The sequence below is a fragment of the Melampsora larici-populina genome, assembly GCF_000204055.1.
Source record: "Melampsora larici-populina 98AG31 unplaced genomic scaffold MELLAscaffold_8, whole genome shotgun sequence".
Taxonomy (NCBI): domain Eukaryota; kingdom Fungi; phylum Basidiomycota; class Pucciniomycetes; order Pucciniales; family Melampsoraceae; genus Melampsora; species Melampsora laricis-populina.
The window spans coordinates 879,818-904,452 of NW_006768772.1; the positions used below are offsets into that span (position 1 = coordinate 879,818).

General features: G+C 39.6%; 1 protein-coding gene across 1 annotated transcript; it reads left to right on the forward strand.

Annotated features, from left to right (window-relative positions):
• Positions 1 to 19,151: 19,151 nt before the first annotated feature.
• On the forward strand, positions 19,152 to 21,284 carry MELLADRAFT_47478 (heterotrimeric G-protein alpha subunit (G-alpha, GPA3); the record flags this gene model as incomplete). The annotated part of the gene is made up of 8 exons (XM_007407078.1): positions 19,152 to 19,501; positions 19,592 to 19,665; positions 19,872 to 20,217; positions 20,325 to 20,453; positions 20,533 to 20,662; positions 20,729 to 20,967; positions 21,046 to 21,106; positions 21,246 to 21,284. 8 exons carry the CDS (start codon positions 19,431 to 19,433, stop codon positions 21,282 to 21,284), a joined length of 1,089 nt encoding a protein of 362 aa, XP_007407140.1.
• Between the last annotated feature and the right edge of the window lie 3,351 nt (positions 21,285 to 24,635).

Genomic DNA, 24,635 nt, shown 5'->3' on the forward strand with positions numbered 1-24,635 from the left:
AGTGGATAGGAATGATCTTCGGTTTGCTGGCTGGCTGAACGACGATCGGTGAACTGAGGTGACCAAGGCGGAAGGGTTGGTTGTGCTTTGTCACATTGATTGTCACATGTGTGTCGAAAGGAAGTCACACGACTAGTAGTATGAGTCAAAAAGGCATAAGACATATGTGCAAAATGGAAAAGGGATACAAGCCGTTCTCAAAAAGCTTGCGTTTTTCAATTTTATTTTTTTGGCAGTTGACGGCCGTTGACTGTTTAGGCCTCTTAAAACCCATGATTGTGACGTAATACAAGTAACAATACAATACCACACTGATCTCGGAGCTATTGAGTCAACCATCACAGCTCATTTTTGGTCCTTTATCCCCGCCACCTTTCTCTCACTTTAACTCACAACATCACCACATTCTCATTAAATTTGTCTATCCTTCTGGTGAGTCATCTCAGTCCTTGTTTTGTTTCCTGATTTCTCTTGATCTTTCAGCTTTCCTCCTATACAACAATGCCTTTTGTCTCGTACTCGTCCGATGTCAAATACATCATCATTCGCAAAGCTCTCCGCGGTGATACACTTGAAATGATTAATCAAGACCTTGGATTGAATGTATCAAGCGACTCACTGACTCGATGGCTCAGTTTGTATCATGAGACTCGCCGAGTCATCGCGGATCCTTCATTCTACGATCCTCGTGGAAGGCCAACGATCTTATTGAATGAGCAACGCGACTTTATCGAAGCGGCCATTGACGCTGAGCCAACTATCTATCTTGACGAGCTAGCACGCCAAGTTGCAATTGAGAGGGGTGTTGTCGTTTCAATCCCTACTTTAGCTCGCGAGGTACGCGACCGTCTTGGTCTTACTGTGAAGGTAGCCAAAACTGTCAACCCAAATCAATGCCCCAATGCACAAAGTCGATTCCTTTACGATGTGGGTGGAATTGATCCTGCTTGCTTGGTTTTCTTAGGTATGTGGATTTCTTTCTTTGTGATTTCATTTCTATGTGTTTGCGCTGACACTCATCTTGGAACAGATGAGAGCGCAATGGCTGCCCGAAAGCTACACCGACCTCGAGCCCGTGCACCAAGGGGTCAACGTACGAGACGTATTCCTAAGCCTCTGACGTCACGCAAGTTTTCCTTGCTTCCTGCGGTCTCATTGAGCGGCTATCTTGGGATGGTGGTTCAAGAAGGTGCGATTCGCCGCGATGACATGGAGGATTTTCTCTCCAATCATCTTGTACGTCTTGATTCTATAATTCCGATCAGTGTTTACAATACTGAACTCATCTTTTTCGTTTCCAGCTACCCATGATGAACCCATTCCCAGCTGAGAACAGTGTTCTTGTCATGGATAATGCATCCATTCATCGTGGAGGTCTCATTGAGGAGCTCTGTGACCAAGTTGGTGTACAATTGATGTACTTACCAGCCTATAGTCCAGAGTTTAATCCTATTGAGAAGGCGTTTTGTGTCATCAAGTCCCGACTTCGAAGGAGTGGTGACCTTAACAGAGCACACTCGCCACAAGAGGAGATGGACATTATCTACCGTACTGCTGATGCAGCACTCACACCTGAACTCATCCGCAGCCTTTTTGAAGGATCGGTTTACTTATAAAAGGTAAGTTGTTACCTGTTTCTATTGTATTTGAACATCATTGACTTTTGGATCAATTACCTCAAATTATCCAATCAATCATCAAGTTTCATATCTTCTTCACAATCAATCAGCAAGTTAGACCAATCAGCAAGTTTAAGTTTCTCTCAATTTCATCAAGCTACACCAATCACGATCAGCAAGTTAGACCAAACAGCAAGTTTAAGTTTCTCTCAAATTCATAAAACTACACCGATCATCAAGTTGTTACCTCCATCATCTTCTTTACAATTGATCAGCAAGTTAGACTAATCATTGAGTTTCAATGGATTGGTTTCTCAAATCGATTTTCTTCTGTTTCTCTAGAATCACTCATCCAACGGTGGCTCGCTCAGCTAAGCTAAGGATTTTTGCCACCTTGGCTTAGCTTAGCTAGAGGCCGCTAAGGAAAAATCCGCTAACACTAATCTTAGTGGATTTCTGCTAACGCTAAGCCATTAGCTTAGCGGGCGTAAAATGACACCCGCTAAGCCAATTGATTGGCCGCTAAACCGCTAATAGCGGCTTAGTGGCCCTTTTTTGCACTTAAAACATGTATTTTTTTGATAGCTAAGCTCCTGGCTTAGCTTAGCGCAGACCCGCTAAAGGAAAAATCAAAATTCGATTAGCTTAGCTTTAGTGCGCTAAGGATTTAGCGCTAGCTTAGCGACAAAAAATCGCTAAGATAATGCACCGCTAAGCGCTAAATTAGCTTAGCCATGCCACCGTTGACTCATCCCATTATGATTTTTTCATCTAAACATCATGTTGTAATCAGATTGTAATATTCTATCTTATTGCAATTAAAAATAGCTGGACTTTCCAAAATAAGTCACCTATCAAGCAAACTGTGCCCAGAATCTTAAAAACATAACAGACAAAAGAGAGAACATCTCATTTTTGTCAATGATGGAATAGAGAGATCTATTTTTCAAAATCGTTGTATCTTAAAGACATCAAACACAAGAGTTGCATTGCTATTGAAAAAGTATATCAACATCTCACATCTGGCACCTCTTACAAAATACACAATTACAACCAATAACAGCAAAGGAAATGAAACTCTATGAAAAATACAAAAGATGATATGGCCTATGAGGTCAATAGTTGTAGGTCAGATTTCGCTTACAAGCTAAGACTCTTGTGCATCCAGTGCAGCAAGCTTGGCTTTCAAAACTTTCTCATAACGTGCGGTTGAATTGAATAGATGGTTCGCATGACCAACTGAAACTCCTACTTTTTCCAATACATCCAAAGTCAACGCAGGGCTTGGCTTAAGAGAGCTCCAGCTATCGAAGTGAGCTTTAGATAAGCTTTCTTTCAAGCTGGAGTCGTGATCAACTTCGGCAAATTTGAGAAAATCATCTATATCCCCAACATACTTCTTCTGATAAAGACGGATATCGTCTTCCGCAATATTTGAAGCCAACGCGGGTGATGTTTGAGCTGAAGGTCCAGGTTTGATTGCCATGAATCCCACAGGTGGAGGATCATCTGGAAATTCGACATAGCCAGGAGGGGGAATTCCATTTACAAATGTCTTGAAGGCCGGAAGTAAAGGTGGTTTGTGAATATCGACATCGGTTCGGCCTTCTTTGCGAGCAGCAATCTGTATGTATAAAAGGATGGTTTAGTTCTTGAATCTAGAACACCTGATACAAGAAAGAAACACTCACAATAAGATCGGCCCAAATCTTGATCTTGCGAGTGGTCAGAGTAACCCATTTCGTAGAGTCTTTGGGGTCTCTGAACCTCATGCGGTCAGACCCACCATGGTTAACTACATGTTCACGTTTCAAATGAGCAACCACTTCCTGAACATCGGTAGTTGCCTTTTGCTCTGCTGATGGGGGAGTATTGACGGGGCCACTGTCTTCGATGAGTTGACTAGCTTCCCATGAACCTAAGTAAACACCAACTTTCATGCGATTTTCAACAGCTGCAGCTGGGATTGCTGGATTTTCCATCTCTACAAGCACTCCTGATGATACTTTTGCAGAGCCTAGAAGAGTCTTGAACTGAGCCCACTCGATCGGATCTTGAAGATTGTGTCGTTGCGTAGAGAAGCGACCGGTTGGGGTAAGACCAACACCAAGCCAGTTTACAACTTGGGTTGACTTCGGATTTGGATTCTTGAGGTAAGTTCCAAGGTTGCGTTGAATAGAATTGAGTGATGTGACCGTAAGATCGATAACTTGCTCAGCCGTGGTGTGGTTGGAATCAAAAACAATGTGATTGTTGGGCTTGTTGTCTGTTGCCTTGTTGGTCTTTGAGAGGTTCCAACCCTCTTTTGATGAATTTTTTTTGATCTTCCAGTTGAAGTGCAGGCAATATCTTTCGGTCCCCATAGGTACGCTTCGTGAAAGACTCGAAGTCTCACTAGGTTCACTTCTAACTCATCCGAAGTTGAAGGAATAGCCGGTTGATTCAAACTTTGACTTGCGAGAAGACCACTTGGCAAATGACGCTGAGATCCCCGATTTACTGGAGTGCCAAACAAGTCGCTGAGATTCAAGATAGGTGTATCATTTTTGAGCACTCCCTTTCCGACTTGAAGCATGCCACATTGAGGGTTGTATGTAGGCGGAACTCCATGATGTTGTGCCAAAGCATGGGTGTGTAAGCCAGGGACCACCCAATCCCCTTCTCCTCTACGGTCTAATTGGGGATCATGATGAGCTTTTCAAAAAACGAGCATCATCAGCTTTGTGTTCAATTCTAAAAGCAAGAAAAGTTGAAATAAGCTACTCACGTCGAAGAGCCTGACGGCCAGCTGCTGCTGCTTGTATAAAGCTGGAGCGCCGGGCAGAACGTGCATCCTCAATAGCGCGACGGGCATTCTCAATAGCTGAAAGAAAGCCATGCCAGTCAATTCAAACACCAACATAAATGCTAAAGATTGAGGAATCAACATACCACGAGCTTGATTGGCCCTATAGTCCATGTTACTGTGATCTGGATTCACACGAATTTGGTGGCGGAAGGCTGCACGTTCAGATGCCAAACGCGCGGGGCTGACAATCTCAATTTCATCGCTGGTGTCAGTCAAGTTGGCTACTGAATGGCGAGGTCTGGTGCTGGAGGCAGGGGCACTGCTTGGAAGGCCATTGCTTGTGGAGTCGTTGGTATTGAAAGACATGAGTATCGACAATTATTTACAGATGGGCAGGAGAGTGGTGGTTCAGGACTCGATGGCTCAGCTATTGTATTCAGAGAGCTGGTCATCTCATTGCGTCATCACAATAGGTTTACGGTACTCAAAACAATCAGGTTCGTGCTACCTTTCTTGGAAACCTGCTTTCAAAATGTCGTTTTTGTGGGGAAAATGAACTGTAGAAAAATCCAAAAACAAAGTTCCAGCGAATTCCCAGGAATTCCCCTGCCAAAAGGTCAACTTTGAATCTATGTTTTTGACATTTTTTGAAAAAGGTGGCACGAACCTGATTGTTTTGAGTACCGTAGTTATACATTCATGGGTTTTTGAAGCCCTAAACGGCCGTCAACTGCCGAAAAATAAACTCGAAAAAAGCAAGCTTTTTGAGAACAGCTTGTATGTCCAAAAGTCCAAAACAGCTGGAAAGGGCTTTGTACAGGGTTTTATAAACCCATAGACCCATGGCTTAAGAGGGGCCACTCTCAAATTATCAGCGTCTCAGAGAATTCTCAGGCGTCCCCCGGATCCTGTAGTCTACCGGCCGAGCCCCAGCGTGGAACTCTGATGAGTTTATACAGATGACCTTGTTGTAAGGGCTCGGGTGTACCTTAGGTAAGCTCATGGCTTCCTAGGTCTGGTTTTTAGAGTGGACAAAACTACTTTAATAATTCGATAAAGAAAACTTGAAACATAACATATACACAAGAGTATTTATATCTAAACATAACATGTAAACATCTATCAACAATATTCGTAACTAATCTACTTTTTCTAACATTCTTTCCTAACAACGTTATTCCATAATTACAGTTTCTTTCTCTAATATTTGATAAAACATGTCTTTTATTTGATAAAACCTTTTCGAACATTTACAAAACATTACAATAATAATTACCGTCTGGGGAAAATTTTAGAAAGGTAATGCTGCTTGATTCCCTATTTCAAAACGATTCCATGAAATATTATTTGGTAAAGGAAATTGAGGATATGTATGATGAAATGTGAGAATAAAAATGTCTAAATCTGTTGAAATATCAGGTAAAGCAATCCAAGTATCGTCTGTGATTGGTCTTCCCGCCCATCTAATGAGGTATTCTGGTGCTGCTTTTCCTCTTTTTCTATAATCTACTATTGCTGCAACTTGTCTCCAGTCTTTGATTGGCAGTATCTGAGGAATAGGAAGTTGTTTTTCTTCTGCCATTGGTCTTCCTCCTACTGAAGGATCAAAATATGGAGAAATCAACGATACATTAAATACTGGATGAAGTCTAGAAAATTTACTCCCCAAATTCAGTCTCACTGCATTTTCTCCCACCATCTCTTCTACAGAAAATGGACCTATTCTTCTATGATCTAATTTTCTTGAAGGTCTAGCACTTGTGATATTTTGTCGAGATAACCATACTAAATCTCCTTTTGAATAACTTGGACTTGGTCTTCTATGAGCGTTATAAAACTTTGCTTGTTGTTCTTTCGCATGTCGTAAAGAAACCAAAAGATTTAGTTGTGTTGCTTCCAGATGCTCTACAAATTCATCAGCGTGAGGTACTTTCAAAATTTCAGTAAAACTATTTGCCCTCGGGTGAAACCCTTGCCAAGAGAAAAAAGGGGATAATTTTGTAGAAGAGGAAGGAGTATTATTGAAGCAGAACTCAGCCATTGGTAACCATTCGCTCCAATCTTCCTGTCTATAACTAATAAAATGACGTAAATAAGATTCCAAAGTCTGATTCGTCCTTTCTGTCTGTCCGTTAGTCTGTGGATGAAATGCAGTTGATGGAGCTGAAGAAATACGTAGCTGCATTTGTACTGCTCTCCAAAATGTCGAGACAAATGTGACGCCTCTATCAGACACGATTTTATCTGGAAAACCATGATACCTAAAAAACTGTGAAATAAATAATTTAGCTAATTCAGGAGCATTCATTGATTCTCTACATGGTATAAAATGTGCGCCCTTTGAAAGATGATCTGTTATAACTAAAATGGAATCGTAACCAGATGATAATGGTAATTTGACAATAAAATCCATACCAATCGTGCTCCATGGTCTATCCGGAATTGGCAAAGGTATCATATTTCCTTGTGGTGCCTGTGTTGAACGTTTAATACGTTGACACGAATCACAACTTTTGATAAATTTTATAACATCTTCTCGGATCGTCTTCCAACCATATGTTCTGGTTATTTGACTTAGCATATGCGCTATACCCGGGTGCCCCATAGTGGGTGTGTCATGAAATGACGCCAGAATCCGCTGTCTTAACGTTTCAGGGACAAACAATCTATCCCGAAACCACCACAGACCACCGCGAAAAGAGAAATAAGGAGGAGGTTTAATAAATTCAGAAACACCCTCATACGATTTGATAAGTAAATCACGGGTTTCTTGAGATGGAATAGAAAAGGTGGTGTCAATTGAACAAATCGTCACGCCTTCCTTTATCATATACGGTTTCAGCAGCGTCATGCAAGAGGAATCATATGAGAAATTTTCATAATCCGGTCGTCTAGACAATGGATCCGCGGGGTTATTTTTTCCCGGAGTATGCAAAATCTGAAAGTGAAATTGAGTCAGATAAGATGCCCATCGAGCTTGTCTCGGAGTCAGTTTCTGTGAATTCATAAAGTAACGCAGATTGGCGTGATCTGAAAAAACCGTTACCGCTGTCTCAGTTCCAGTCAACCATGCCCTCCATTCTCCAAAAGACTCCACAATTACTCCCAACTCTTGATCATGCACCTGCCAATTTCGTTCTGCAGGCGTTAATTTCCTAGAAAAGAACGAAACAGGCAACAAGTTCCCCTTTTCATCAGGCTGAGACAAGATGGCCGCCATAGCGAAGCCTGAACAGTCGACTTGTAGAGACCTAGGTTTCTCAAAATCAAAATGGGAGAGTAAAGGTGCGGTTGTGAAAGACTTTAAAAGCAATTTAAAAGAAGAAAGACACTCAGAAGAAGAAAGGCCTTGAACCACGTCAACACCATTACGAGTCAAAGCTGTCAAAGGGGCAGAAATTGAAGAAAAATGGTGTATAAAGCGCCTATAAAAATTTGTAAAACCTAAAAAACGATAAAGCTGTTTGGAGTTAGTAGGGTAAGGCCACTCCGCAATAGTGCTCAGTTTCTTAGGATCCATTCGTAAACCATCTTCAGAAATGACAAAACCTAAAAATGTTACTTCATTTGCATAAAACTGGCATTTGTTGGGAGAAACAGATAGCTTGTGATCTTGAAGACGTTGCAGAACTTGAGTTACATGAGCAGTATGTTCATCATATGTCTTGGAAAAAATCAAAATATCATCTATATAAACGAAACAATAAACACCTAACATCTCAGATAAAACAGACTGAATGAATCTTTGAAAACATGCTGGACCGTTGGCCAACCCAAAGGGCATCACTAGGCATTCAAACAGCCCCCAAGGTGTCCTAAACGCCGTTTTCCATTCATCCCCCTCTTTAATACGTATGAAATTGAAAGCAGACTTGAGGTCTAATTTAGTAAAAAACTTGCAACCGGTAATTCGAGTCAGAAGATCGCCCAACAGAGGGATCGGAAAACTGTCACGAATCGTCATCGAATTCAGTGAGCGATAGTCGACACAAGGTCAATTCCGCTTCCCGGGGACTTTAACAAAAAAAATGGGTGAGGCCGCCGAAGATGAGGAAGGTCTGATGTTCCCCTGCGCCAGTTGAGAATCAATCCACTCCCTTAGCTCAACTTGCTCTAATTTAGCCAACAAATACGACCCACCAAAAGTCGGAACTGCCCCTGGTTTCAGATCAATAGACATGTCAAAACCCTTTCGATAGGGTGGTAAAGATAACCCCTCCTGTTTTTTGAAAACATCAGCAAACTTGCTAAATTGAGGGGGCAAGACGGGAGTAGGTGAAGTGGAAGAATTTTGATGAAGGCAAGGAGATGGAAAGCGGGAAGATGAAAAAGGGCGCAGAAGTTGAAATAACTGGGCCGGAAAATGCAGGAAGGTGAGGCAGCGAAATGGATGGTGATGGGTATTTACCATGTGTCATCCCAGTAACTGATACTGGCTTATCCAGACGCAGAGAGGGACCGGAACCCCCTACCCATCCGTCATGCAACTTCAGCCAATCCACACCCAAAATGACATCGTAACCCCCCAAAGTGGTGATATCTAGAGAGATGTTAGACTGGAAAGAGTGATTTTCGTGAAGTCCTTGCAAAAACAGATGTCCTTCCCATTCATGGGTAACTAGGCCATCCTTGCCAGCGGACCCGTCGAAAGTGACGCAAGTAATCGGAAAAGGGCGACGCGAAACCTTCAGACCATTCTTCAATACGAACTTCTTGTCCAAAAAGCTTCGAGAAGCTCCAGAATCGATCAAGGCTCGAGCAGGATAAAATTTGGAACCACAGCTCAACAAAACTGACAAAATTAACCGAGAATCACTACCCCCTTCACCATGAAACACGATAGCCAAAATGTGACCCGAAGCATGGATTTCATCATCTAGATAACCAAAAATAGGCCGGGAAGACAAAAACTCTTCAGCTTCAAACATTTCAGGAGTTTTGAGGTTGTGAAATTCATGAAATAGAGCTGAAACACCAGAGACTGTATGCTGCTGACCAGGTGGAGATGGTTGAGGTTGCATTGGCGGGAAACTAGATAACAACGAGGCTTGCAAATTGACCGGAGCTTGTTCAAAACCCATGCTCACATTGGGATAAGAGAAGGAAGGAATTTGTCGTCGATTGGCAGGACTCTGAGCGGACACCGTGGCCTGAGTAGCTGGATGAACCATCGAAGAGGATGATCGTACCGCTGAAATGGAAGAGGCTGGAGGAGGGTTTCGTTGACATTCTTCTACAAAAGAATCCATCGCCGCTACCAATGCTCCATCATTAGGACATAAAGCAAATGTTCGACCATCCGGTCCCTTGTGAGTTGCATCATAAGGCTTCAAACATCGATAACATAGAGTTTTTGAACGACAAAGATTTTGATAATGACCCATGCTGCATCTTGTTGGTTTGATCATCGGAGGACGTTGGGTTTGAAAAGCGTTGACATCCAACTGCATCGCATTTGGATCCCGAGAGACAATAACCGGAGCTCGAGCAGGTTGAACAACAGGGCGATTTTGAATATGAACTCGATGAGCGTTTGAGTAAGATCTGACCAATCCTAAATCTGTCACTTGCTGAGATGCCGATATGGCCAACACCTGCATTTCTTTGAGCGTGTTCACGGATACCCAATCCGGGTGTCGAATGGCTTGAGTCAAAATATCCGAACAAATAGCTTTCGTATACATGTCTTTCAAAATGACATCATCAAGCGGCAATTGAAAAGCGAGACTATCGAATTTGGCATTGAAATGAGATAAAGAAAGATTTCCCTGTTGAAGAGCTTGCAAATTCTTCAAAATTGTTGTCGATGAGAATTTATCCCCAAATCGTTCAGCCAACGCATCATAAAAGGCATCCAAAGTTAAAAGGGCAGGAATTGTGAAATCAAGATTGGAAGAATGATGGTTAAAGACCAATCCATGAGCTCTAGCATTTTCTCGAAGGAGACTAGTCCACCAATCTTGCGGCAAACCCGGACCCAAATGGCGAGCAACCCACCGGATGCGACGAGAATCATCCACAAATGTATTTAAGTGGGAAAAAATGGAATCCCGAATTGTAGCGATAAACCAATCCACATCTTTGGATTCACCAGAAAAAAGCAAGGAAGGAACTGGAGGAGGTTCAGGGCGAGAGGAATTATGAGAAGCTCTGATCGCATCCAACTGCACGTTTAATTGATTAACAACATCAGAACGAGCCACAGCCGCCTCGTCACGTAACGTGTTAGTGGTGGCAGCAATTTCGGAACGCATTAAAGATAACGCGTCTCCTACACGATGACCAACCCGTTGATCGAATTCCAAAGCCTTCATACAATCTTGAACTAAGCCGACCAAGGTAGTCACCGCAGAGGATACTTGAGAAAATTCGTCCCGAAGAGAAGTTAATTCGCCACGTAACAAGGCGGTATTTTCAGTCGAAAGTTGAGAAATCTTTGTATCCAAAGTATTTTGAAGGCGTAAAAGGGCCGGGTTGACATATCAATCAGCAAAAGATTGTTCATCAGGAGATAAGGTTACGGCCGGAGTATCACCAGAAACGGTAGATCTACGAGAAGTCATTGTAAAGAACAAATAACAATAGCCAAACAAATACTGGAACGGATAAAAGATGAGATCTAAGATTTGATAAGATTTATAGAACCGTACAGTGGGTAAAGTCAAGAATGTGTAACAACTCCCCCCCGCATAGGTCCTGGGTCCGAAATTTTTGAGATTTGAGAAGAGAAATTTGAGTCTAGGGTTAGGGTTAGGAGTTGGAGTTGAGAGCTGGGCTTGGGATCAGAGATAACTAAATTTTTGTTGTTTTCTCTTCATTTTGTAGGCTACTTCCACGTGTGTTCCATATGTGTATTCTACCTCTCTGTATTGGCTGTTCTCTGTGCTTCTGTCTTAGCTTTTTGATCATCTTTGGCTTGGTTTCATATTGAACCTATCTGATCTGCCTATCTTTTCTGTGGATTTCATTGGTTATGTAGGTCTTTTCTCAACACTTTACAGGATCACCACGTATCTCATCTAACAAAAATCTATACCTTGTAGATTCTCTGCAGTTGAATTTGTCACCAACATGGTGGTCAGTGCTGCAAAGCGCGCACAGCGTACCCGGCGTGAAAAGGAACAAGAGATAAAGAACCGTTGTCAGCAAGCTGAAAAATACCGTCAGCAAGCTGAGAAATCTGGTCGACAAGCTCCGAAAAGCCAATTGAACCCAATTGTGATATCTGACACGGAATCTCCTGAACCTGAACATGCCCTTGAAAAGCCTTCTAATCAACTTGACTCAATTTCTGCAATCAAAGCCACCAACAATCCAAGCTCTGAAAGAAGGTTCAACTCTTTTGATTCAACTGACATCAATGAATTTGACGTGCTCTGGTTGATTGATAATCACATAGCTGATGATGATGATTTAGAAGAGTGTGACGAGGAAATTCTCATCAAGTCAATGTGGCCAATATTCTACAAGAAATCATTTCAACAATCAGAAGAAAATAGATACAAGCGCAAGAACATAAATGGTGAAGCAGTTGGGTATCAAAAGCCTCAGCTTATGGCTAACAACAAGAAGCTTAAACCTGCACGAGTCCCAAAGCAAACAGCATTTTCAAGACGCGAGAAGCAAAAACAAGAAGCTGGAGGCAATGATATACGTTTCTATTTCTCTTTCTCTTCAGTAACAACAACTTCCAAAGATAACTCTAAGTCAGCACCACAGCCAAATCAAATCCAAATCTCAGATGCCGCCAACAGTAATCTTGAAGTTGACAACTTACAAGAACAGCCAAACCATGATGATTTACGAGATCAACAAATCAACAACAGCGTACAAGAACAGCAACATGAACTCGATGAATCAGAACTTGCTCATGAGCTTTGGATTCAGGAAAAAGTACTTCAATATCGCAACTCTAAGCCAAAAAACAACACAGCCAGTCAGTCACAACATCGAATCAAAGCGATTGAAGAGAAATGGACCACACTTGAAGCAGCCATCAACCAGGCCGACTTACACTACAAATCAATTCAGAAGAAAGACCCTTCATTCCCATTTCCGACATCTCAACTTGGCGAAATCTGTGAATTCAACAATCGACGTCGCGAGCTGGAACTTCTTGGTGCAAAGTCACCTGCGGTCACTGCGTCTGTCAAGACTGCCGAGTCGTCTATCCGGCGTGAAACAATTCACAAGCATCTGTCTTCAAAGGTACCCAGCGGAATAAGCCGATCTCGACACATTCGTGCTCAAGCTCAAAATATTCTTGACTTCAAAGAACTGATCAAATCAGGCCGTGGCCTCTCTACTCCACATCCATGTATGCTTGATGACCAGAGGGTTTTCAAAGCGCTTTACACTTGGGCTGCTTCTAAAAAGCCCGGAGAAGTACGATCATGTCAGGTATCCTTTGTTATCTTATAACATAAACTAATCTTCTCTTTTGTTCATCCTCCAGGTGACCCCTCAGACATTCCATCAGTATGCGAATATCGAGGTTCTGCCCAAACTCGGATTTACAAAAACCATCTCTCAAGTCACCGCTTATTCTTGGATGCGAAAGCTTGGGTTTCAGCCCAAAGTCTATCAGAAATCCCTCTATTTTGATGGCCACGAGCGTCCTGATGTAGTAGCTTATCGAGAGAAGTACTTGGTCGAGGTTGCTAAGCTTCGTAAAAGGTCAGTAGTTTACGAAGGTGATGATATGAACATCAAGATTCAACCAGATCCTGCCGAAATCGAAACACTTCGACCAACTGTTTTTGTATACCACGACGAGTCAACTGTACACGCCAACGAACGACCTCGCCTTTCATGGCTCATGCCCAACACAACAGAATTCAGGATGAAGAGCGAGGGTCGCTTAATACATATCTCTGACTTCATTTTAGAATCTACTGGACGACTCACTCTTACTCCTGAACAGCAAGAGCTTCATCGAGTCAATGTCAATGATGCTGCAGTTGTAATCTATCCTAGTGGACGAGCTGGTGGTGATAGCTGGTGGGACATGGAACAGCTCATATCACAAGTTAAAACCCGAACACTTCCAATTTTTAACGCTTTACACCCCGAGTCTCAAGGAGTCTTTGTCTTCGATTGTTCATCAGCTCATGAAGCTTTTGGTCCAAATGCACTTCGAGTCAATAACATGAACCTTGGGACAGGAGGTAAATAAGCAAAGTTACGCTCCACTGAAATTCCAACCGATGATCCCAACATACCACTAGAACTTCGAGGTCTTTCACAGACAATGGTCTTTCCCAAAGACTACCACATTCAACACCTTGCTGGCAAGGCAAAAGGAGTGCAGGTTATTCTTGAAGAGCGCGGTTTGTGGGGTCCTTATAAAACCAAGGTGAAGGGAAAGACCCTTTTCAAATGCGATTCATGTAAACAGTCTGGAATTGCTCGTGACGCAAGAAACCAAACCAATCGATTAATCAAAGAAGCCGAATCCGTAGGTTTTTTTATCAATGAGATCGAAAACAATCACAGCATCAACATCAACAACCAATCATCCGATCCGATGTGTTGTGCTTTCAAGATTCTCAGCCAACAGTCGGATTTCTTGAACGAGAAACCTCTTCTACAGAAAGTCATTGAGGAAGCAGGGCATGTGTTCCTCTTCCTTCCCAAGTTCCATTGTGAACTTAATCCAATCGAGATATTTTGGTCTTATACTAAAGATGGTACATCTCCATCAACGAAGTCTTATCTCGATCAACGATTACATATGCTAACATCATCTTTTTTTTTAGATTATCGAAAGCACTCTTGGGAATGCAAAGGTTTTGCAGAATGCAAGACCCAATTCGAGAAATCACGGAAGTCCTGCCCGGTATCGACCATCCGAAGATACTTTCGGAAGATCGATAGGCAGCATTCAGCATACCGGTCAGTTCTCTTCTCTCCTGACTGGAGTTTTTGCCACTGACACAAAGATTTCTGTAGGCAAGGATACGACAGTGTTGTCGCCGCAAAGGTAGTGAAGCTGTATTCCTCTCATCGATGTGTTCCAAGGAATGCGGCGTGCAGAATTGATGTCCTTGCTCCACAACCACAAAAGTAGAGTTCAAGATCTCACTTTAGAATATCAAGGTAGGTGACTTTTTTCTCTTTCCATCTCTGCTGTCAGTCAAGTATCTGTGCCTTGCAATGAATCATCTTAAGCGAGATGATCCCATGCCCTAAGCCAAAAGCTGGCAATCGGCTCAGATGCTGAGCCGTGCTGAGCCGAGATGGGCATCTAAGTGTCTAAGATGCCTACACTAAGTGTGCTAGCAGCTTATGGACATCATGTTAAGTGCCTAGCTATGCCCTAAACCCCTAGCTAAGTACTTAAGCTTAAGCCTTAGGTCCAGGTCCGAAGGTTCGAGATCCCCAAAAAACAAAATTATATTTCACGACTTTGCTTAGATATTTCTAGATTAAGTCAAATCTCTACATTTCAGCTATCTATGTAATGTGCCTAAACATTGAGGTTACGTATGGTATCTTTAAGCCGAAGACTCAAATCTCAATTTTGCAGGGGGAGTTGTTACACATTCTTGACTTTACCCACTGTAATAACCTTTGAAAAGAGGGGAAGAAGAATAAACACAGAAACAATCCAGCGATATAAAAATACTCATAGCTAGAACTATAACGTATGACATCATAGAAAAAATAAACCAACACACCTAACAAATGAAAGCTAAATGAATGAATATGAAGACGTATAAACGAAAAAAATTTATAACCGCTGTGATACATACACAGAGTAAAGGATAAACCAAAAATAAAACATAGACGCGACAAACACAAAATTATACACAGAAAGAACCATAACATATGAGTGACACTATACATGTGCAACCATAATCGGAAATAGACAGAAATCATGAATAACAATAATCTGTATCGCAAATGTATAAACAGAGGAAAACCATATTCGACTATATTAACATAAAAATTCAAGAAAATTACTAAAAAGATTATCAAAGCTATATTTTCAATAAACAATTTTAAAGATGAATGACTTAATATATGTATAGTGAAGGAAAAAATAAAGCATGAAAAGGTAAAACTGATAAAAAAAATGCAGGCCAAAAAAAATATTGAAATTAGGTAGTTGAATGATCGAATTATACTGTAAGGGCTCGGGTGTACCTTAGGTAAGCTCATGGCTTCCTAGGTCTGGTTTTTAGAGTGGACAAAACTACTTTAATAATTCGATAAAGAAAACTTGAAACATAACATATACACAAGAGTATTTATATCTAAACATAACATGTAAACATCTATCAACAATATTCGTAACTAATCTACTTTTTCTAACATTCTTTCCTAACAACGTTATTCCATAATTACAGTTTCTTTCTCTAATATTTGATAAAACATGTCTTTTATTTGATAAAACCTTTTCGAACATTTACAAAACATTACACTTGTTGCTAACTTAACTAAGTCCCTCTCGGACGAACAAGTAGTCGAGAGAGGGACTTATACCTTATACCAAATCTTTGGCGGATGAGCCGGAAACATTTGGCCGGGGGATTTTTCAACGCGCCATATCTGTGGATCCTGCAAACAAATGTCCTTGGGACCAAAGAAAAGAGCTATGCGCCTGCTTAATCTACACACATGTGTGTAGCCTACATCTAATTTGATTCAGAACTCACGGAGCAATCCAATTGTGAAGTTTGCAAAAATCACCAAAATCGGACACAAAGCTGTCCAGCCTGTCAAAAACTCACACCAAACGCGCTGAAATGTTACACAAAAACAATTTTTCAAGTCGGTTTTTAAGAGCTTCCCTGGCGGCAAAGAAGGGATTTGAAAAGATGTGCGTGTGTAGGATGATCAGGCGCAGAGGACTTTTCTTTGGTACAGAGGATATTTGTTTGTAGGCTAAAGAGATATGGAAGATTGAAAAGGTGTCCAGCCAAACTTCTCCGGCTCATACGCCAAAGTTGTGGTATAAGGTATAAGAGGACCCTGGAAAGCCCCGATATACCCTCCTAATGGAAATCCCGAAATTTTCCCCTCCTACCTACACAAATTTCGCCGGTTTTCACAAAAAAAACTCGGATTCCTACCTGTTGACAAAGGACCATTTTTTTTTCGGAGAAAGGTCCCAATATTCCTTCCATCTGCATAAGGACCCTCAAAATCTGTGTTTTTGGGCGTTTCAGAGCAATTAGACATCTTGATTTTTTTTCCGGAAAAACTTGCATATTTTTTTGGGAATTTGGTAGAAGAATCACAAGAGTTGAAGTTGTTGAGAGAGAAATAGACTAGTGAGTAGTATAGCTATGTAGTGTTATGTAGTTGAGTTTTAAAAAAAACGAGTAATTCAATTCCTGGCCAGCCACTGGAGGGACTGTGTTTCCAGTTCCTGGCCAGCCACTGCAGTCGGTCCACTGCTGTAACAGGTAAAAACATCAAAGTGAATCTCTACACATGAGGGAGATCAGGGTCTGAGAATTCAATATCAAGAAGTAGAAAAAGAGCAGTCAAACGTTTCAGAAAAGGGACTAAAGAGACTGGTATTTTTTTGAATTTGGGAGAGATGAAGCGAAACAACTTGAAGAAATAACACAAAATCAAATCTCTAGATAAGGTGGAGAGAAATAAAAACCAAGTTAGATATTACAATTCAAGTATAGCTTATTTTTTTCTAGCTTTAGCGTGTTCAACAGCAAGTTGTTCGAGAATTGCCTTGATGTACTGTTTCTGGCTCATAGCCTTTAACATAGCACGATAAGCTTGAGGAATCCATATGGTGTTAGCCTTGGGTTCAGTAATATTCATTGATGAGGTGGGGGGAAACACATAGTGCATATCTGCTATATCAAGATGCGAGAATATGAGACGATTTGGAAAGTTTTCTTCAAAACTACACGCTCCAGGATTCCCTTTATACATGTAAAGCTGGGTAGATGCATATGAGAGCTTAGATCGAGTGGACGATTTGGTGATCCACTCGTGCTTACCATTCTGGTAAATGTAGAGAGCACAGATCTTACCCAAAAAAAGCATCTAAAACGAATCAAGAGTACATTAAATGATCAGAGTCGGCAGCTTCATATTTGAAACAGGGGATGACATACATTGTTTTTTATAACCACAACAAACTTGTTTACTTCAAGTGGATTGTCTTCTGATACATTGCCACTTGTATAAAGTGTTTGTGTTGCGATGTTGAGAGTTGTTGATGTATTTTTTGCAATCCAATTGAGGTCAAGCTTTACATGAATGTTCCATCGATGTAAGCGATCCAGAGCCTTGTCCATCTGCTCAGAGTTTTTCAGCATGATGGCTACCAATTTACTACATGTCCGAGGGTCCAATTTGGTGGCTCCATTTGCATTGGCGTGATCAGAAGCCACAGGATCCTGGTGGTTGTTTTTTTTCTTTCGTTCATTACCTTTTCCTTTTGCTACGCGAGATATAGTAATTGTGTCTAATATCAACGAAAACTATCAAGATCAAACAAAAAAAATGTTGTGATCAAGCAGAATCAAGCTGTTTCAGCAACTTTCAGGCCATTTCAAATGTTTGGACTCGGTTGAAACTGGTTGAAACAACCTTCTTGCTGACCCATGCCAGACTGTCAGACATCTCGATTTCAATGACCATCAACTGTCATAATATGACATTTTTCCACACCCTTTTACATAAAAATGTGCAAAAAATTGTCTTACCTGAGCTTCGAACTCAATACTATCATGATTGGTATCTATACACAATAACATCGGGTTTCATTGTGACTCGATGATCATTGCTACTCACCTTATGTATGGAAGTGGGTAGCCTGGTGGCCCTGAGAACCCTCTTTCCTACCTAATGTGTAAGAAACCTAATTTTTTTTTCCACACTTTTTGACATATTCCTACATACAAAATAAGGCTCCTGTGTGACTTTTTTTTTCAAATTTTTAGAATTCCTACACAGAACATAAGGACCATTTTTACCCAAAAAGGCCAATTCCTACATACCCAATTAGGCGGGTATATAGGGGCTTTCCAGGGTCCTGGTATAAGTCCCTCTCTCGACTACTCGTTCGTCCGAGAGGGACTTAGTTAAGTTAGCACTTGTTGCAGGTTTTCAAGCGGTTTTGACAAACTCACTCGGCTCGATAAAGGACCGAGGCTGATTTAGTTTTTCAATCGGTTTGAAATTCGACAGGATGTATTGAACCGAACCCAACCCCAGCGGTAAAACCATTTAACCTTTTTGTAAGGTTTGAATGATTAAATCAAGACACAGTTTGTTTTTTTTCTTTAAGAAACAAAAACCTTTGATTTTGGTATGGAAAAAAAGTTTGGGTTTTGATGGAAAGATTTTAATGAATTATGTACTAGCTGGGAATGATTGTGGTACATACATAAGCATGATTGAGTGTTGGGTTTTACAAGAATGGATTTAAATCTTGAGTAGATCTTCCCTTGATTTGATTGTACGATCTGCATAACTAGAATCTAGAGATCAAGAGTACTGTGTAAATCGAAGAGGAGATGGTATTAGTAAAAGTAGTCTACATAGTCTGAGATTTTGTTGATGGAGTGATGGATTGGCAAGGATGAGAGAGTGAGTAAAGCGAGAAAAGTAGAAAAAGATGAAATATGTATTATTTTGTTTTGGATTTGGTGAGTAAACTCTAATCTGAGAAAAAATTAAAATTAATTTACCAAAAACAGAAATCGAATTCCAATCAATTCTCAGTAAAACCATATCAACAACTGATTACCACCAACCAACCCATCAATCACTTTAAACAAACAAACCATTCAGATACCACTTCAAAAACCAAATCACTTCACATCACAATCCATTCAATCAACCTCAAAACCATCCATCCATCAAATCAACTCAATCAACTCAATCAACTCAAATCCATCAACTCAATCAAATCGAATCAATCGAATCAATCAAATCAAATTCTCAAATCAAATCATAAATCAATCAGACTAGATTCTCAAAAAAGAACATTCAAACATATCCAAACAAGAACAAACAAGGGGGAGAAGTGAGAATCAAAAATGGGAGCTTGTTTCTCATCTACCGGTCATCCTTCACATCTCGATGGTAATTCGGCTGCCAATCGTGATAGGTAAAAACTCTCTTGACTTCATCTTACCAAAAATTATATACAATCATCTGATACTATTCTTGCGTGATTTCCGATTTCGATTTCGATTAGATCTTATGCTATTGATAGACAGATAGAAGAAGATGCGAAAAAGTTTAAAAGGGAATGTAAAATTCTTTTATTAGGTTGGTGTTTTTCTTATCATATCTTATCAATCAAAATCAAGAATAGACTAAGAAGCAAGATCAAGTTCAAAAACACATTATAAAATCATCAACAATACTACTTCAAAGTCGATTCTGATCAAGACCAATAAACATTCAATTCGATTCCGAAACAACAAACAAACTGACCGAACCTCAATGATTCTCTTTCCATTTGGTTTTTATAGGATCAGGCGAATCAGGAAAATCAACAATAGTCAAACAAATGAAAATCATTCATCAAAACGGATACACACGAGACGAATTACTATTATTCAAAGTAACAATTTACAAAAACTTAATAGATTCAGCACAAGCCGTTGTATTTGCGATGAAGAAGTTTAGATTCGAACCGGTTGAACCGGTGAATCGAGTTTATGCAGATAAGATCTTGGAATACAGATTAGATTTACATGAAGCTTCGGGTTTGAATATGGATGTGGTTAGATCGATCGAATCACTTTGGCATGATCCGATCATTCCGGCTGTTATGGATAGAGGTAGTGAGTTTTATTTAATGGATTCTGCTGGATAGTTGAGTTTACATTCCTTATTTTCCTTTCTTTCCTTGATGATCTACTCTTTCTGAAACTTACTCTTCATTATTATTATTTTCGTTTGTTGGATTTTCTTCGTGTTAGTTTCTTTGATGAGGTTCAAAGGATCGGTCAAGCTGATTATATTCCAAATGAAACGGATGTCTTAATGGCACGTACAAAGACAACAGGTATTTCAGAAACTAAATTCAAATCAGGTCAACTATCAATTCAGTACGTTCAAATCACTTTTATCACATCAAAGCTTTTCAAATCAACTAACTAGAAACTCTCTATCGATTCTCTTTTATAGTATGTTTGATGTAGGTGGACAAAGATCAGAAAGGAAAAAATGGATTCATTGTTTTGAAGCCGTGACATCGATAATCTTTTGTGTAGCACTAAGTGAATACGACCAAGTTCTCTTAGAAGAAAGTGGTCAAGTAAGTCTTTCCTTATTCCCTTCTTTTTCTTTCCCTTCACTGATCTCTTTGTAAATCTCTTTCTAGAATCGAATGGCCGAATCATTAGTCTTATTCGAATCAGTCATTAACTCTCGTTGGTTCTTAAGAACTTCAATCATCTTATTTTTAAATAAGATTGATTTGTTTAAAGCTAAATTACCTAAAGTACCACTCGAACGTTATTTTCCGGAATATACGGGTGGGAATGATGTTAATAAGGCTGCAAAGTATATCTTATGGAGGTTTACTCAGTTGAACAGGGCTAGACTTAGTATTTATCCTCAGTTTGTCCACTTTTTCTTCTGACTCTTTTTTGGTTTGGATTGGATTTGATGGCTGATTTTTTGGTTTTTTTTGCGTAGTTTGACTCAGGCTACTGATACTTCTAATATTCGATTGGTTTTTGCGGCTGTGAAAGAAACAGTTGAGTTTTTGTTTGATTAAAAATCTGATTCAAATCCATTGATCATGAGTGGAATATGATCAAGTTCAATTTTCTTCACATCCTGTAATTCTTGAAACTGATGAATTTTTCCATTCTTTTTTATAATCTTTTTTTTAGATCTTACAGAATGCACTTAGGGATAGTGGAATTCTATAAAAAAAGTCTTTTCTCCGGTTTCTTTGATTACCCTACTTTTTCCTTAATATGATTATCTTTTTTTTTTGGAATTGTTTTACAAGACGTTTTGAATTGAGGTTTTTAAAAGGAAAAATAAACCTTTTTGATTGATTTTTGTGATTAGAACCTCTATCTCCCCTCTCTCCCCTATCTCTCTCCCCTCTCTCTCCCCCATCTCTCTATCTCTCTATCTCTCTATATATATGTAAAATTAAACCAAAGCTCTCTTAGACACTCTTAATATTTTTTCTTTTTTGAGTTATTTATATATCTAATTTTTCTTTTTTTTTTTCTTTTCTTTTTTTGATCACCATACATTTTGTTTATATATCTCATCAAACGCATTTCATTTTTTTTCATTTTTCTTCTTCTTCTTCTTCTTCTTTTCAATCTAACTTTAACTTTCTTCTTCTGAAAACCCTACACTTTTTTTAATTATTTTTAATTTTTTTCCATTTCTTCTTCTTCTTCTTGTTCTTAGACTTTAATTCTACTTTTTTTTTCACACATCACCCTTTTTGTGCATTAATTCTTTTAATTTTACTTTTTCTTCTTTTTGGTTTTGGGAGGGATTTTTTTAAATTCTTTAAAAAACCTCTACTTTTTTGTCTTTGTCTTCTCATCATTCTGATAATTTTATAATTCCAAGAGGTTTCTCTTACATTTTTTTCTTTTATATGTGAATTTGATTGAAATTTGTATCATTAATCTATCCAAATAAACAAGAAATTCACTTTTTTTTTCTCCTCTTCCTTTGGCGTACATATATGGCTCTCTGTGTGTGTGTGTCTGTGTGTGTTTATAGAATCTTTTTTTATTTTGTCTGTTTTCTTTTCTTTTTATCTATTTCTCCATATACATCTGTTTCTGTTTCTGTTTCTGTTTTTTATCATGTTTCTTTTGTTAATAAACTTTTTGGTTTGAATCTGATGAATAATCAAGAAAGAAAGAAAGAAAACATACTTATAAACAAATATGGCTTGAGTTTTTTTTGGTGTGAGGGTGATGGTATGAGGATGATGATCAGTATGGGCATGATGAGTATGAGCATGAGTACTATAGTTTGTGAAAGGAAACTTGAAGGAAGAAAATGGAATAGGTTTTGATTTGTTTGAGAGTTTTTAAGGTGTCAGTAGTGTGTATGTGTGAAAGAAAGAAAGAAAGAAAAAGAGAAAAAGAAGAAAGAGAAAAAGAAAAAGAAGTTATAAAGTTGATCATGATATGGTCCTGGAGATGTTTTGAAAGTTTGATGTAAATCATCATATGTGAATTGTGAGTAGTGAGTAGTGAGTTCTGAATTATGAAGTATTTTGGAAAGATAAGTTTGTTGGTACGTATCTGGTATTTCATGAAACTGGAATTTTGATTTTTTTTAATTTAGGGGTTTAAGAAATATTAGGGTATGTACAAGAAAAACTCAAAGTCTGGTAGATGTACATATTAGTTACTGTATCATGCAGAGACAAAGGTTTGGAAGCAATGGTCAGAATCTAGAAGTGACAGGTTGAGTGCTAACCCAAAAAAGGCAAGTAGAGTGTGATAAATATTTTCAACAAATCTTAGACTTAATCACATTTCTTTTTAGCTTAACACAAGCCCTCTCTGTGCAGTCATGTCCGCGCGCCTCACAGATGGGCTTGCAACTAATCATGGATTCCTGGAGAAATTACAAGGTCTGAAAGTCCAAAAGATATTCTCCCTGTCACAGGCAGAAACTGGTGTACAAAAAGTATTGGAACAGACCACAATACAGGCTGGTGTTGTGAAATGTTCAAGCCATGTTTTTTGCTGCATCAGATGGTTTGTCTATGATCTGAGGCTACAAGGATGTGTAGAAAAAAAATATGAACAATTTTGCCTGCAAGGTAAAGTCGTGTTTATCAGTGAGGAAAGCAGGAAAAATCAGAAAACTACATAAGAGGACTTAACCGGTGGAGTCTCTGTGCCAGGAATCCACGATTAGTTGCAAGCCCCTCTGCAAGGTGCGCGGATGTGGCCGCGCAGAGAGGGCTTGTGTTAAGCTAACATTTCTTTTAACCTAAACCCAATCTATGGTTTTACATACACAGTCATGAAATTTGCATTCATCAAACACCTTGATGTAATCAGAACAACATTGAGAGTGTGATAGATCAAGTTTTGAATGTTCAAATAGCTTCAGATGGTGATGAAAAAATACTTACAACAAGAAAGATGATAGTGAGGAAGATATTGAGGTACAAGACAACTTTTTGATTTCTTTCAGTATCACACATCATCAAACCCTTGATGAGGAATCCCCCAGCAGATCACATATTTGTAACTCAGCTGATTGGGTTGACAGGATAATGGTTGATGTTCCAACCCAATGGAACTCATCATACCTCATACTTCAGAGGGACCTTTTACTGAAACTGAATGAACCCTGCATACAATTTTATAAATGCCAAGCCCTGAAATCTGTGCTGTCTAAGTTGATATGGGAGTATGTTTCAACAGATGTGTGACTTCCTCAAACCACTCTGTGAAGCTACCGATTATATAATCAAGGTTAGTGGTTTAGTGACAAAAAGAAACTACCACTCACTGTCTTTCATGTGCTAACCCCATTGAGATGCTCTGCACCAATTTTGAGTGTTCCCATGGTATGCTATTGCATGTTACAAGGGTTACTTCACTCAATGGCCTTAACAACTTTGGCAAGCCATAATGAAATTTTGTTATCCCTTGTCAAATGTATCTTTGAGATGAATAGCCATCACTGAAACAGATTATAGCCAAACTGTGTTGGGATGGCCACAATCAAAACCTTGCATTTGGTGAATCTAGATCCGAACAGAATTGAACCTTTACAAAAGGAACCCAAGGATTGAGCTCAGCCTCTGACAAAGTGCCTCTGTAGAATGTGAATAAGCACATCAACTCTCAGGTTCACATTGGGACCATCAGAAGCCATGTCCCCATTGTGATGGATTTGGAACTCATATATTTTTGATTAGGATTCAAAGTGAGGTCTTGATTCCAATCTTTCTAGATCACATTTCTGAGGAGCATCAAACTGCTTCATCTCATTGAGAAGACCCACAGAACTACAGGGTTGCTGCAGAATCACCTGGCCACCTTTGGCTGAAAATTGTTGTTGATAACACTCTTGATGTACTCGCAAAAGATGGCTTAATAGAGTAGCATGATGGGGAGATACCCCCGACTGGCAGAGATTACTTTCTAGCTACTGTCTTTTTTGTAAGATTTTTTTGATTCATTGAATTGAAACCTAACTCAAAGATTTGATGTATATTTGATCACTTCTTGAACACATCTCTTCCACCCCATCGTGCCTTATTAAATCAC